Source organism: Phascolarctos cinereus, unplaced genomic scaffold (genome assembly GCF_003287225.1).
Source record: "Phascolarctos cinereus isolate Bilbo 61053 unplaced genomic scaffold, phaCin_HiC Scaffold_726;HRSCAF=1367, whole genome shotgun sequence".
Classification (NCBI taxonomy): domain Eukaryota; kingdom Metazoa; phylum Chordata; class Mammalia; order Diprotodontia; family Phascolarctidae; genus Phascolarctos; species Phascolarctos cinereus.
Genome location: NW_027556098.1, coordinates 85,222,530 through 85,238,141, shown reverse-complemented (window position 1 = coordinate 85,238,141; position 15,612 = coordinate 85,222,530). Strand labels below are relative to the sequence as shown.

Here is a 15,612-nt window from a genome sequence, read left to right as displayed (position 1 = left end):
ACTCTCTAAGAAAAGAAGCTGCTGATCTGCATTGGTGAAGGGGTTTTCCTCACCAGGAGCTCCCTAAGCCAACAAAATAACTAGTCTAGACTTCCCCTCCCTCCAAAACACCCCTAACAAAACTAAAAAACCTAAATTCTGTCTTTGCAATTTCTTAATCCTGGTTCAGAGTTTCTGAGGCCTAGCAAAACAATTCTAATTTTTCTTCTCTCACATGAAAGCCCTTCAAATAGCTGAAAGGTAGCTGTCATGTGGGGGTGGCTAGGTGTCACAGTGGATAGAGCACCCAGCTTAAAGTCAGGAAGACTTCAGTTCAAATCTGGCCTCAGATAATTACTAGCTGCGTAACCCTGGGCAAGTCACTTAACCCTGCTTGTCTTGGTTTTTTCATCTACAAAATGAGCTAGAGAAGAAAATGGCAAACCACTCCAGTATCTTTGCCAAGATACTCATCATTTGGTAGCAGCTTGCAGTCTACTGGAAACCCAAGGCCATTTTCAATATTAATGCTACCAACAAAGAATGTTTCATGAGAATGCTGGGGACTGAGGGAAACTTAGACATAATCCAGTCCAATTCCCCAAAGTTACAGATAAGAAGATAAGAGTACCTAGAGATGAAATAACTTGCCTAGAGGCAAATAATTAAATGGAAGAGAACTCAGGACTAAAGTTCCCAGGCCCCTTATATCCTTAGGCAATTGGCTATTTTGGTAAAGAAGTTCTGTGATGTGATTGTTCATTGGGACTTTTGAAATAAGGATTTAAAAGAGTACTGATGGAATAGGTAGTGGATAGATTGCCAGGCCTAGAGTCCAAAGGACCTGAGTTCAAATCTGACCTCAAACACCTACTAGCTATGTGACCCTAGTCAAGTCACTTAACCCTGATTGCCTCAGTTTCCTCATCTATAAAATGAGCTGGAGAAGAAAGTGGCAAACCATTCTAAAGGGGGTCATGAAGAACCAGACATGACAGAAATAACTGAAAAACAAAAAAGCAAGTGTTGGTTCTGGTTCCTTATCTGTAAAATGGGGATGATAATATTGTACATCTCTCACAAAGTGGTTCAAAATTACACAGATTTAGGGCTAGGAGGAATCTTACATGTCAGGTACTGTATTAAGAAAAGGTAATATCAAAGAGAAGGTAAAAGCTAGGTTTTAAAGAAACCAAAAAAACATGAAGCAGAGGTGAGGAAGAAAATCATTACAGACATGAGGGACAGAGAATCCAAAGACAAGGAAACAAGGAGATGGAAAGAGTGTCACATTTGGGGAACAGCAAATATGTCAGCATTGTTAAAGTGAGAGCAAAATGTAAGAAAACAGGAACTGTAGGAAGCCGCCAACTTACAAAGGGCATTAAGTGACTGAAAACTTCTGATTTGGTCCTAGGATTAACTGAAAGCCACTGGAGTTTAATGGAAGAATAAAATGGTGAGATCTACACTTCAGAAAATTTACTTAGATATCTGAGTGGAGGATGGCATGGAGCAGGAAGAGACTTGAGCCAAGAAGACCAATGGAAGGCTACTGTATTTGTTTTACTTTATTATGCATATTTAGAAGGACTGTGTGTATGTTTTCCAATAAGAAGAGAGGTAAAAGGCAAAAAAAATTAAATGCTCTATAATAAAAAATAGTTTTTTAAGGCTACTGTGATAATCTCTACAAGATGATAAGGTTCTAAAATAGGGTGGTAACTATGGATGAGGAGAAAAATGGACACATATGAAAGATCTTGTAATGGGAGAAATGATGAGATTTGGCACCCTTTCATCTTACAGGTGAGGAAATTGGGACCCAAAAAAGTTAAGTGACATTCCCAAGGTATCACAGGTAGTAAACAGCAAAGTCTGAATTTGAACCTAAGTCCTCTGTGTATGTAGAGTGCCTTGTGAACTATATAAGTTCTATATGAGCATAAATTATTATTATTTTATTTAAATAACTTATTATTTTAATTGTTTTTATTATTGCTATTATTATTTTAATTAAATGACTTACCCAAGGTCACATAACCAGTTAGTGATAATGCAGGACCAAGTCTCCTTATTCCCACTCCAATGACTTTTCAGTAGACTTCCTCTCTCATAAAAGCTCTAGAAAATGGCCAGAAATGTGTTGCACTACAGTGCACGCTAAGTGGTATAGTGGATAGAGTGCTGGACCTGGAAGAGTTCATCTTCCTGAGTTAAAATCTGGCCTCAGATACTAGCTGTGTGTCCCTGGGCAAGTCACTTAACCCTGTTTCCTCATCTGTAAAATGAGCTGGAGAAGAAAATGGCAAACTACTCCAGTATCTTTGTCAAGAAAATCCCAAATGGGATCATGAAAAGTTGGACACAACTGAAAACAACTGAAAGACAAAGAGTATACAGAAATAGCACTCTAGTGTAAAATGTGTCCTATTTCTCCAATGTGCCAGCTAATATTAAACATCAATTAAATATTAAATGAGCATTTATTGTATTCAGTAAGTTTTGGGAGAATAACTTGTATAGACCATCACTTAAAAAAAAACTCCAGTAAAGTATGAACTAACTTTTTTTTTTCTCTAAAAATGTTTCTTAATCTTTTTGGGGGTTTCCAGTGTTTTGGACGCTCCACCTTTGGCAGATGGGTGAAGCTTATGTTTTCTAAATGTATAAAATATGGGGTTACAAATAAAACCAATTATACTGAAAGAGTCATCAAAATATTAAGAAAAAAGTGATGCTCCTTAAATCTGGGGGTGGGGGGAGGATCAATCCCTATATAATTATCCCTTTAACAAGCAACAGTGCTGGAAGGAATAATAATCACTTGAGACTGGTTCTTTCCTTGCCCAAAGAAGTACAGCCTTGAAGGGGGGAAAGGACTCGCCAAAGGATCACCTAAGAGGTTAATCGATCATAGTTTTAGAGTTGGAATAAGACCTGAAAGGTCATCAACTCCAACCTCCTCACTGTACAGAAAAGGAAACTGAGCCACAGAAAGTACCTGTCATGATGGAAAATGAGTTGCCTAGATGCAATCAGAAACTATTCATGTCCTGACTCCAGGCCCAGGATTCCACTAACTACACCAAGATTCCTCAGGGTCTTTCTGGAAGATTGGAGCATGGATGTTTTCAGTCTTGAGATGAAGTGATTGGGGGAGTGAGGAATGACAGAAGAATGGTGATAGCAGAACTGGGACTGAGATACATCTATTAGCTCCGTGGCTATTAAAAAAAAATACACCAGCAGGAAGTACTACTTTTTTTTTTTTGGTAAGGCAATTGGGGTTAAGTGACATGCCCAGGATCATACAGCTAGTCAGTATCAAATGTCTGAGGTCGCATTTGAACTCAGGTCCAAGGCTGGGGATCTATCCACTGCACCACCTAGCTGCCCCTAGGAAGTACCACTTTCTGCTCTGTCTACCAAGGATGACATGGGCAAGGATGCAAAAGTGAAGCACTGCTTCCATTCTCTGGAAGAGCAGCAACACAGTTGGGGAGGCTCAACCAATCCCACACCTCCCCTTACTCATCTTCACAACTCTTGATTAACAGTTATAAAGTTTTAAGGATTTTCCTTTTAGTTTTGACTAATCCGGACAAGTTTTGAGAGCTTTCAAGGCTCAGCGTCTCCATATCATCTAGCATTGATTATTTCTGAATTCCCCAGGTTTGTTTGGGTACACCAGGTAGCAGAGTATATGCCAGCAGCAACAACAACAATAATAACTAATACTTATTTAGAACTTACCCCAAAACACCCTTGTGAGCAGGCAGTACAAAGGATACCCAACAATATCCCTATTCAAAAATCAGTCTGAACGCACCACGAGAATGGTTAATGATTAGTATGTGTCAAGATTTATTACACTGGCAATCCAAATAGTGACGATTTTGCCATTTTAAAATTTTACATTCTAATGAAATGCTAAGATTCCACATACATTAGCATAACTCTCAAAAGGGGGGTAAGTGAAACAATGCTGAGCTGGTTATCACTGGTATTTTTTCTCAGTCCTGATGCGTAGCCTAAAGGTACTTTAAAGCCAAATATATAACATATCTTAATTTGAATTGTGTAAAGAAGATGGTTTAAAGCAACTAGAGAGAATGAATGGGAGGAAATGGGTTGGGGGGGTATAAGTATGTTTGCAAAAATATATTTTTTTATATAAATATAATTATATAAATACATAAATGTGACAAACTGTATTCTAAAGTCTCACTGATGGCAAACTAACTCTCAGAAAAATGTAGCCAAGTACTAATTGAATCCTTAACTCTTCTGACATTGACATTTCAAAAATGACACACAATCAGGGTTTTCAATACCATCATATAACTACAACATTTAATTAGCTTTGTAAATATGGGTAAATAGTTTATGCAGGGAGATCGTAAATTTTCTTGTAGTTGGCAGATATACATAACAAAGGAAGAAATGTGGTCAAGATGCTTCACCTGATCTTCTGTTCTTGCCCTAACTTTATTTACAAGCAAATCAAAGATCTTGGGATTTAGTTGGATTTCCTTGCCCCAGCTTCTATGTTGTTCCAGAGAGTTTTCTGGGCAGAATACTCAAAAGAGGTTTTAGAGATACAGGCTTATAATGAGAAATGTAATGAAGGAGGAGGTTTTTTACAAATTTCTTGACTTTATAGTAGACAGTTATCTGGGACCATGACCTGAATATCAGCACCTGAAAATAATAGTTAAAAGAATAGTCTTGGCTTGGAAGCTTTCTGCTTCTTTTTGTTGACTTATCTAGCTGAAACATGGTAGTTCATAGCCCGTCCTATGAATTAAAAGGTCAGCCTGGCTCTAGTTAAGGAGCGAGGTTTTCTATCAATTAATCCTCAGAAGATGGGAGAACAGAGCCCGCCAGACAGCCCTGAAGAGCTGAAGCCCAGCAGAAAGCATCAGAGATAAATGATGAGGCCAGCAATGACTCCCAGAACAGGTCAGCATATTATAACATATTACCATCACAAAAGGATGCTGGAAGTCCTGCAGAATAAGGGCCTCAAGCTACCACAGTCAAATGTACACCCTTACCACATGTTATGCATATCCCTCCAAAAGTATATGACCTCACATATGGCCCTGACCCAACAGGTTTCTGATCTGTGTATCTTCCATACATGTACCATGACCACACAAACTCTCGATCTGAGTGTTCTGCACATGTGTGCCTCTCCATGCATGTTGTGGCAACCTAAGTGAGAATGTAACCTATGAGCATTCAGTGAGGGGTGGGCGAATTTTTTTTTTGTCATTTTGTTATGCATTTTGAATAAATGTCTTTTGTTTCAAAATAATGTATCCTCTGGCTGGCTGGTCAAATTAAATACCTTAATGGGGGCTCTGAGTACATGCTAAACAATACAGTATCCTGAAGCCAGAGTAGTTTGTCTGGAAGCTCAATGGATTCCACCAGATGATGAATTTTTTAGGCCTCCCTAAGACCATATGGAGGGTTTGTGGTCTCCCTTTATACCACTTCACTTGGTGATCTCATCAGCTCCCAAGGATTTAATTACCATCTCTGTATTAACAATTCTCATATCTACCTATCCTGACTCAACCTCTCAGCCAATCTCCATTCTTGCATCTTCAAATGCCTTTCAGACATCTCAAACTGGATGTCCAGTAGACATTCTACACTCAACACATCTGAAATTGAACTCTCTATCTTTCCCCCTAAACCCTCTCTCCCCTATTACTGTTGGGGCACCAGCATCCTCCCAGTCCCTCAGCCTTACAACCTAGGTATCATTCTAGGTACCTCACCATCTCTCACCCCCCATATCTAATCTGTCACAAAGGGCTCTTGATTTCACCTTTGCAACATCTGTTGATGCTCTCTTTTCTCTCCTCCGATGCTATTCACCACTCATCACCTCATGCCTGCACTATTGCAATAGCCTATTGATGTATTTGCCTGCCTCAAATCTCTCCCCTTTATAGTCTATCCCCCATTCAACTAATAAAGTGATTTTCCTAAAATGCAGATCTTACCATGTTGTACCCACACACATATTCCAAAAACTCCAGTGGCTCCCTATCACCTCCTGGATCAAATACAAAATGCTGTTTGATATTCAAAGACCTTCATAACATAACCTAGCCCCCTCTTACTTTCCAGTCTTCTTACACCTTACTCCCTGCCATTGATCCAGCGATATTGGCCTCCTGGGTGTTCCAGAAAACAGGACACTCCATCTCTTGGCTCCAGGCATTTTCTCTGGCTGTTCACTATGCCTGATACACTCCACTTCCTCATCTTTGCCTGCTCACTTCCCTGGCTTCCTTCAAATCCCACCTTTTACAAAAAGTCTTCCCTAATCCCTCTTTATTCTAGCTCCTTCCCTCTGTAAGTTATTCCCTATTTACCCTGTTTATAGATTACTTAAAGTTATCTGCTTATTTTCTCTCCCATTAGACTATGAGCTCCTCAAAAAAGACTGTTGTTTACTTCCCTTTATTTCCCCAGTATTTAGCAGTGCCTGGTACAGAGTAGGTGGTTAATAAATGCTTATTAATTGACTGACTAAAGAAGTCACAAATACTTTGATACAAAGTTTTTTTCTTAAACTTTGAAACTTCCCTGATCCTTAGCTGTACCTTACCAATACCCTCATTATGGATGAAAACACGCTCATTATACAAATAGCCAATAAATATTATTCATACAGAACCCTCATACCACAAAGAATCAAACACAAGCTTTACTACAGCTGAGTTCAGTGGAAATTTTAAGTAATGGGAAGACAAAGTTAGTCCAAGAAAATCCTATCTTTGAACGTGCTGCTAGAAGCAGCAGAGTGGACATTAACAGAAAAACCACACAGGTTTGAACCAGTCTCTGCCACTAATGTAAAAGTGCTGCCATTCATGGATCAAGCATCATTCATTACTGGTCACCTTTCCTAATTAATTCATGACTCTGTCTTGCTCCATTTCACATGAGTTAAAGGTCAACAGCAACTCATGAAAATTTCTCATTCATCTCTAGCTAAGTAACTGGACAGTCCTGTCTTTCTCTTTACCTATACAATAGAATACAAAATCCCAGAATCTGAAGAGTTGGAAGGAAATTCAAAGGCCATTTAATCCAGCCCCTAGCTAAAACACGAATATTGTGTAGAGCATCCCTACAAACAAGGATCTCTGTTTCAGGGGGAAGAATAACTTACGGTCATTCAAAACCCTACGCAATTTCCATCTTTCACACCAGACTGCCAAATAAACATTCCTAAAACACAAGTCAGACCACATCATTCCCCTGCTCAAAAATCATTGCTTCCAGGATAAAATACAGACTCCTAGTCTGGCCTTTAAGTTCCTCCATGAACCTTTCTCCCACATCCCTTCCCCAAATTATTTCATCTTGCCATACTCTACATTTCAGTCAAATTGAATTACCAGCTGTTCCTGAAATTCATCATTTCACCTCCCATTTATGTTCCTTTGTACAAGCTGTCCCCACAATGCCCTCTTAATTCTGCTGCCCTCCCTCCATTAATCATTTCCTATTTATCTTGCTTATAGCTTGCTTTGTAGATTACAAGGTCCTCGACGGCAGGGACTGTCTTTTGCCCCTTTTCGGATCCCCAGCGCTTAGCAAAGTGCCTGGCACACAGTAGGCACTTAATACATGTACGCTGATTGACTGGTACACACTGCCTCTGCACCTCTGCCTTTTAGAATCCCTGGCTTCCTTCGAGGCTCAGCAGCTACTTCCTAAGTGAAACCTTTCCTTACCTCAGCTGGAAGTGCCATTTGTTGTTGTTCAGTCATATCCAGCTCTCCCTGACCCCACTTGGGGTTTTCTTGGCAAAGATACTAGAGTGGTTTGCCAAAATTTCCTTCTCCGGCTCATTTTACAGATGAGGAAACTGAGGCAAATAGGGTTAAGTGAACTTGCCCAGGGTCACTCAGCTAGTAAATGTCTGAGACCACGTTTGAACTCAGGTCCTCCTGACTCCAAGCCCAACACTATCCACCACACCACCAAGCTGCCCATTAGTGCTCTCTGCCTCCTCAAATTACCTTGATTTACTTACATGTTGTATAGCCAGAGTAGAATATAAACTCCTCCAGGGCAGAGACTGCTTCTTCTTTTTCTATAAACAAACTCCTATTTCCCAGCACTTACCTAACACAATTCCTTTCACATACAGGTACTTTGAACAATGCTTCTTTAACTTAATTGAAGGAAAAACAAATTCTTTGCACTTTTTGCACAGATTCCTGAACTTGGCACTTCAGAGCCCCTAAAATCTAGGTTCAACTTGTCTTATTTTATATTACTTCCTTTTACTCATTATGTTTCAACTGAATGGGATTACCAGCAGTTTCCCCAACTCAGCAAAACACTTCCCATTTCCATGGATTTACAAAGACTCCAAAGCATTCCGTCCTCAACTCTGCTTCTCTGAATTCCTTACCACCTGTAAGGCTCTGACCAGAGGCCACCTACCTAAGAAGCCTTCCCTCATCTCCTCCTCCCTCCTACTTTCCAAGGATGTACACATTGATAATGAGGTTGAAGCAGGCACTGCCAGAACTAGCTCGGTGTTTGGGAGGCCCCAAAGGAAAGTGTAGGAGAGAAGTATTAGACTGACTACCAGACTGAAGGTCCACAGAGCCATTGTGCTGACTTCATTGTTGTATGCCTGTGAAACCTGGATAACACATCAGCACTATGCCAGGAAACTGAATCATTTCCATTTGAATTGTCTTAGGGAGATTCTGAAGATCACCTGGCAGGATGAGATACTAGACACTGGGGTCCTTTCTCAAATTAAACTGCCAAGCATTCAAACTCCACTGCAGAGAGTGCAACTCTGATGGGCTGGCAATGTGGTTTGAAATGCAAAATGTATGCTTGCCAAAAGGACTATTTTATGAAGAACTCACACAGGGCAAGTGGTCATATGATGATCAGAGGAAGCAATATAAGGACACTTGCAAGGTCTCTTTTAAGAACTTTGGAATTGACTTTGTGACATGGGAAACCCTGGCACAAGACTGCCTAGCATGGCATGCCCACATCAGAGAAGATACTATATGTGCTCTATGAGCAAAGCAGAATTGAAGTAGCTCAAAAGAAACGAGAGATGTGCAAATTTAGAGAATCTACCCCAAATGTGAACATGGACTACCGGTGCCCAATCTTACATAGAGTAGTCTGAGCTCGTATTGGTCTGATCAACCACAGTTGGACACAGTTGAACCGACTCTAACACAGTAATATCACTTTGGTCTTCTTCGAAAATGAAGGACAACAACCCCCACCCCCCACTTTTAGAGCTCACTTCCCTCCTGTAAATTACCTAAACCCTTCACAACCTGATCCTTTCCTACCTTTCTGATCTGCCTACACTTTTCTCTCCTCCATATACTCTATGACCAAGGAACACTGGCCTTCCTGCTTTTCCTTGAACATGCCACTCTAAATCTTATCTCCATGGCTCTTCTCACTGGCACACTCTCCCTCCTCATCTCTACCTCTCAATTTCATTTAAAACATCTCAAATCCCTGCAGAAGGTCTTTCCTGGTGGGTTTCCCTTCCCACCCACCAACCACCACCCACTCCTGCTAATGTCTTTCCTCTCAAATCCCATACATTTACACATATGTATGTATCTATATTTACACATATTATATATATGTGTGTGTGCGTGTGTATATATGTCTCTGTGTATTATATATATATGTATACACACACACACACACACATATTAATTTACATGTTTTCTTTCTCCAATTCCAAAGTGAGCTTCTTGAGGACAAAGTCTGTATTTCTGCTTTTCTATATATCTTCAGTGTTCAGCATAGTGCCTGGCACACAAAATGCTTAATCAGCAGTTGCTGACTGACAATATTTATTTCTCTGTGTGCATATTATACCCTATTCATAGGATGCAGACTCCTTAGAAACAAGTATTGTTTCATGCTCGTCTTTGTCTCCCTATCGAGAACCATGCCTGGCACATGTTAAGCATTTAATAAATGTTTACTGAATTAAATTGAAGCCCTTCTGTCATGAGAGTCCTCAGCACATCTCTAGTGGAAGGAAGGAAATGTGTGTGTGTGTGTGTGTGTGTGTGTGTATGTATATGTATATACACATACATATACATATATTAAAGTACCTATTATATGCCAGGCGCTGTGTTAAGTGCTTTACTAATACTATCTCATCTGATCCTCACAACAACCCTGAGGTAGGTGCTATTATCATCCCCATTTTACAGGCAAAGATCAAGTATCCAGGTGTCACACAGCTTGTAAATGTCCAAGGCCAGATTTGAACTTGGGCCTCACTCACTCGAGGCCCAGTGTTCTAGCCAATGTACCGCCTAACTGCTTCAGCAACTTGGTGAAAAGTAGTACGCAGGACTCCCATCTTACAGTCGCTGCTTTGAGAGGCCAGTAGTGACCTCACTTGGTTCAAAAGCCACCAATTCAAAGAAAAACATGGTGTCAGTCCACAACTCAAGCTAACTGGTTGTCATAGCCTCTTTTGGCATAATTCATTTTATCCTACCCTACTCTGGGCTAAAAACATTTTTCATTTGAGAAATTATTTCATTTCTTAATTCCTTGAAAAAAAAACAATTAAAGCTTGTACTTCTGATAGTAATTACCTAAATTTGTCTCCTGAGGGGAACAGTCCCACAGATGTTATATTTTGTAAACTTCACGTATAAATGATCATTCTTACCTGTTTAGTGCAAAGGCATAGTGGAACTTGATATTATGCTGATCGGCCAGATCACAGGTAGGCAGCATCTCCAATGTTTCCACCAGTTTTACCATAGCATCATAATCCTAGCACCCGATTGCCATAAGGCAGGAAAGGAAGAACAACAGATATTTATTATAAGGTACTGGTTTTTAAAGATAGATTTTTTTTAGGCACAAAAGGACCTAAATGAATTCCTCTGTGGGAATTCATGATTAAAATTAAAAAGCAGCATCATTTTGGCACATGAGTAAGGAGGAAGCCAGAAAATTAATCCCTATTGGATCTGCAAATCTAGCAAAAGGAACAAGCATGTATTAAGCATCTACTAGGTTTCAGGCTCTATGCTAAGCACTTTACAAATATTTTCTCATTGTATCCTCATAACAACCCTGGGAGTTAGGCCCTGTTATTATCCTCATTTTGTAGTTGAAGAAAATGAGGCAGAGCTACCAAGTATCTGAGGCTGGATTGGAACTCGGGTCTTCCTGATTCCAGATTCAGGGCTCTATCTACTGTACCACCTCGCACCAGCAATGCAGCAAAAATGGCGAGTCACAAAACATTAAATGAAGATGAAGGGAATGAAAACTCTTGCTCTCTGCCATATATAAAACATGGATCCAAAAAATGAAAGGAAGATTACAAGAAGGGCAGAGCAATCATTTAGCAGAAATGTTGACAGGATGGGCATAAATACATGGGAAAGCTTAAGCCCACTTCTGAAGCAAAGAGAAGGCAACTTAATTCTCCCCAATTTTATGGGACAAATTAAGGAGATAACTGGATATCATGGAAGAGGCAATGAACTTTGACTCACAGGATGTGTGTTTAATTACTGGTTCTATTTTCCCTCTCACTATGTGGGCCTTGGGCAAACCACAACCTCTGAGTCTCAATTTCCTCATCTGAAAAGGAGATGGACTAGCTGCCCTCAATGGTCCCTTTTAGATCTAGGCCAATGATTTACAAGTTCAGCTTTCCATGTTACCATGCTTTTGTAGACTGGGTGGGCCATTGCTAAAACTCCTGCCTGCCACTCTTTCATTTAGTCTAACCCTAATAACCAAGAAGCAAAGAGACAAGCTAAGGTCTCTACACATCAGAGGTTCCTCAGACTGCAGAAAACCAAACCCCACCTCCCACTCTCTCTTACCCCTCTCAATTTCGCCATGCCCAGGGAGAAGCTAATATACTCCAATAACTACTTGTTTTACTATAAACCAAAGGATTACACCAACAGTGTTATGAAAAGAGGAAAAACTATGTCACTTTGGGTGTGGGTGGCAAGGATGGGGAAGCCAAAGAGAAACGAAATAAAACAAAACAAAATGAAGGAAGGCTTCAGGGAGAAATCACAGCACAATATTTTTCTCATCTATTCAGATATTTCTCTACTAGTCAAAAGCTTTAAATGTTGGCCATTATTTAAAACTGTATCTCTACCTATTTGTGTCTCATTTTCCATTTTGATTGGGAATTCTCCAGTGTCTAGAAAAGTACGCTACACAGAATAGATGCTTCATATATTCAGTTTAGTTAAAAATTTCACACCAACAAGGAAGTTACTCGAGCCTAACCACAATGCACTGGGAGGCTTACTCTCAACTCTATTCATCCTGGGACCCACCCTCTCTTGACTGGTTAGAGCATGAACTCAAATTCACATGGTCCACTATGGCTAGCCAGACCTAGATGTGCTTCCCATTCTACCCTGGTTATCTTCTTGCTATTCTCTCTGCAGTTGGGCTTATATTCTCCTACTTCATTGTGCCTTTTTATTGTAGTCTGCATAATAGAATGTAGAAAGGTATTTATGTATCTGAATCAAATCCATACTTCCATCGCTAATATCAATCAATTTCACTATGGCTTCACTCAATATCCCTGTTTTCCCAAACCATAACACCCTTCCCTGGCTACCACTCCCATTACACACTAAGCTATTTGAAGTTAGGGACTGTCTTACCTTTGTTTCTGTATTCCCAGTATTTAGACAACTGTTTAGCATAAAGGGAAATGCTTAAAAAAATTTTTTTCATTCCTTCATTCATGCTATCTACAGTGATTGAAGGAGACACAAGACTTATATATGACATAGCACCATCTTGATGGAGCTTATAATCTAGTAAAGAGACTTAGCACATATGCAAATAATTACGGTGCTTAAGAACACATAATTGCATTAGAGAGGTAGAAAACAAAATGCTTTGTGAATTCTAAGGTAAAGGTAGTTAATGACTGAGTGATCATGTAAGGTCTTCATGAGAGAAGTAGCATTTCAGTTGGACTTTACAGGATGAGCAATAATTCAATAGAGGAAAAAAGGAGGGAAAACTTTTTAGGCACAGGAAAAAGCATGAGCAAAGGCCCATAATGAGAAAAACACAGTACATATAAAGGAAATTGACTTATAAGCTCCATGGGCAGAAGCATTCATAAAGTGTGAGCAGTACATCTTACCTAGGTTCTATGCATATCTATGACTGCAAGGTTTATAAAATACTATACAGTCCAACCCATTTTAGCTCCTGGATTGGTAGACTCAAATTACACAATGTCATAGAGTGTTAGAGAACATGATATCTTGAAGGAAATTTAAAGATCATCTGATCCAGGTATTTTTTAATCTTCTGTGTCATGAAGCCCTTTAGCAATTTACCATGGGACAAAATCTATGGACCTCTTCTAAGAATTTTTTAAAATTTTAATTTGATTAATCTAGTTCTTTTCCATACAACATGTTGACTCTTATAACGTGTGGAAAATGAATCATTCAATAATATAAAACCATGCCATTGGAGAGTTCTTTTGCCCTCTTATGGAGCAGAAGACTTATGTCAGGTGTGGCCTTTTTACTGCTTACCCCAGAAAAATAACTGTGCAATCTTAAAGTGATCTACAGCCAGTAACAAGCCCCAAATTCCACCTTCCCTTTCCATAACAGAGGATGCTGATCAAAACAGAGAGCTCCAGGGGCTTAAATGACCACACCACACACACACACACACACACACACACAACACACACACACACACACACACACACGAGTTCTTGTCTCTCCCGTCCCAGCTGCATCATCTTTCTCAAGTAGCCTCCAAGAAAAGCCACACACATCATCACATCTTACCTAGGCTGCCCCCAAGGCTTAGTATGACAAATCCTCAAACACTCTTTCTGTTATGACAAATCAGACCTGGCTCTCAACCTCTCTAAAGATCTAAATTTCCTCATCTATAAAATGATTCCCTCATCTATAAAAACATATGATTGGCCAACCCAATAAGGAGAGGACTTCATAGGTTATTTAATGCTGCGTACTAACTTACCGTATTTGAGGGTCAATGATTAGTAAGAGGTCAGTCTTTACCTGGATATCACGGTACGATAACAGCAGATTAATGACAATGTCTGATGTCAGGACTTCAGTATTATCCATACGGAGTTTAATTCTGGCTAGTTCCTTTGCCAGTTCATCACCCTGATATTTTTCTCTGGCTTTCCGAATGTCATTTAACAAAGTTTCCTTGTAATAAGCACTGATGGAGGGGAAAAAAGGAAAACAATGTTATATTCACCTTTACGAAGACCCAGTTTCTGTAGCAAGGCAAAGAAAGAGTTGTGTTTTGATATGTCTTTAATTTAGTCACTTAAGCCACTTACACTAGGAAAGACATAATTTGGAGGCAATGTAGCATGTTGGCAAGAGTATCATACTTTGATTCAGAAGATGTGGGTTCAAATTCCACCTCAGATAAACACTGCGTAACAGTAGGAAAGAAACAATCTCTCAAAGCCTCACTTTTCTCAACCAGAGAAGGGGGATAACAGATAACAAACGTAAGGAAATTATGAGCAGTGCATCACAGCCTTGAAAAGAATTTCAAAACAGTCCATTTTTCTTCAGGAAAAATGATTTAATATACAACTCAACCTGTCTCCATCAGCTTATAGATTAAAGGAGCAAGAACAATGAGTGACACACTTGAATACTTCTTTTCCCACAAATATGAGCAATACTGAGCCAATAAGCCTTCCCAAAGTCACAAGATTAAATTAGAACTTCTATTTAAAAATTACTACTTTCTATATGGTAGACTTCTCAGTGTGAAGTTCAACCTGGATGATCAAGGACCATCTTTCCCATAGTTCATCAGCAACCCCGGTGGTACCATCCTTTTTTTTTTTTTCCAGATAAGGATCAAACAACCAACTGATTAACAAGTATTTATCAAGCATCAGCTATGTGCCAGACATAAGTGCTAAGGATACAAAGACAAAAGCTAAATAGCCCTTGACTTCAAGGAGCTTACATTTTATTGGGGTTTTTTTGTTTGTTTGTTTTTATTTTTATTTTATTTTTTTAAGGAGCTTACATTTTAACAAGGGAAGGCAATGGGCACATAGAAAAGTAATGCTGCAAGGCTGTCCAAAGCCAAAAACCACCTCCTGCCTCCTTACCAGGCTTCCAGGGGAAATCTGCTCTAGGTTGCTGTGAGGCTGCTCCTTTTATCCCCTCCTGCCTCTTTCTCCAAGACCTGCTAAGACACAAGATCTACTGTCTCTGAAGCAGGCTTCTGGACTCACTGGGAGCCTGGGGACCAGCAGGCTCTCTGGCTGCCAGAGATACAGCAGTTCCTTCCTCCCATTCATGACTGCTGGAAGGCATGGCTATATTCCCCAATGATGATCATATTCCCACTCTCCTATCCCAGTGAAACTGAAATCACAACTGCTGATGAACAAAATTTCCTCCCCAGCTGTCCACTCTCTCCTTCCCATCCACCTGGAATGTCCCACCACAGATCTACCCACTCCTTCTGCCAGCTCCATAAGTGATAAAACTCCCTTTCATCTCACCCCACTCCTCTCAC

The 15,612-nt window shown here is 39.9% G+C and overlaps 1 protein-coding gene across 3 annotated transcripts in view; it reads right to left on the bottom strand.

Moving 5' to 3' along the window:
- Positions 1–15,612, bottom strand: part of MAP3K15 (mitogen-activated protein kinase kinase kinase 15) — a 153,395-nt gene that overhangs the window by 84,436 nt on the left and 53,347 nt on the right. For all 3 annotated transcript variants that reach the window (XR_002325190.2, XM_020989936.2, XM_020989935.2), the window contains exons 5-6: positions 14,109–14,277; positions 10,718–10,824 (exon numbers count right to left, since the gene is read on the bottom strand). Coding sequence is in view for 2 of the 3 variants with exons in the window: in XM_020989936.2 (XP_020845595.1) it covers positions 10,718–10,824; positions 14,109–14,277 (276 nt within the window). In the remaining variant the exon portion in view is untranslated. The remainder of the gene's footprint in view (positions 1–10,717; positions 10,825–14,108; positions 14,278–15,612) is intronic.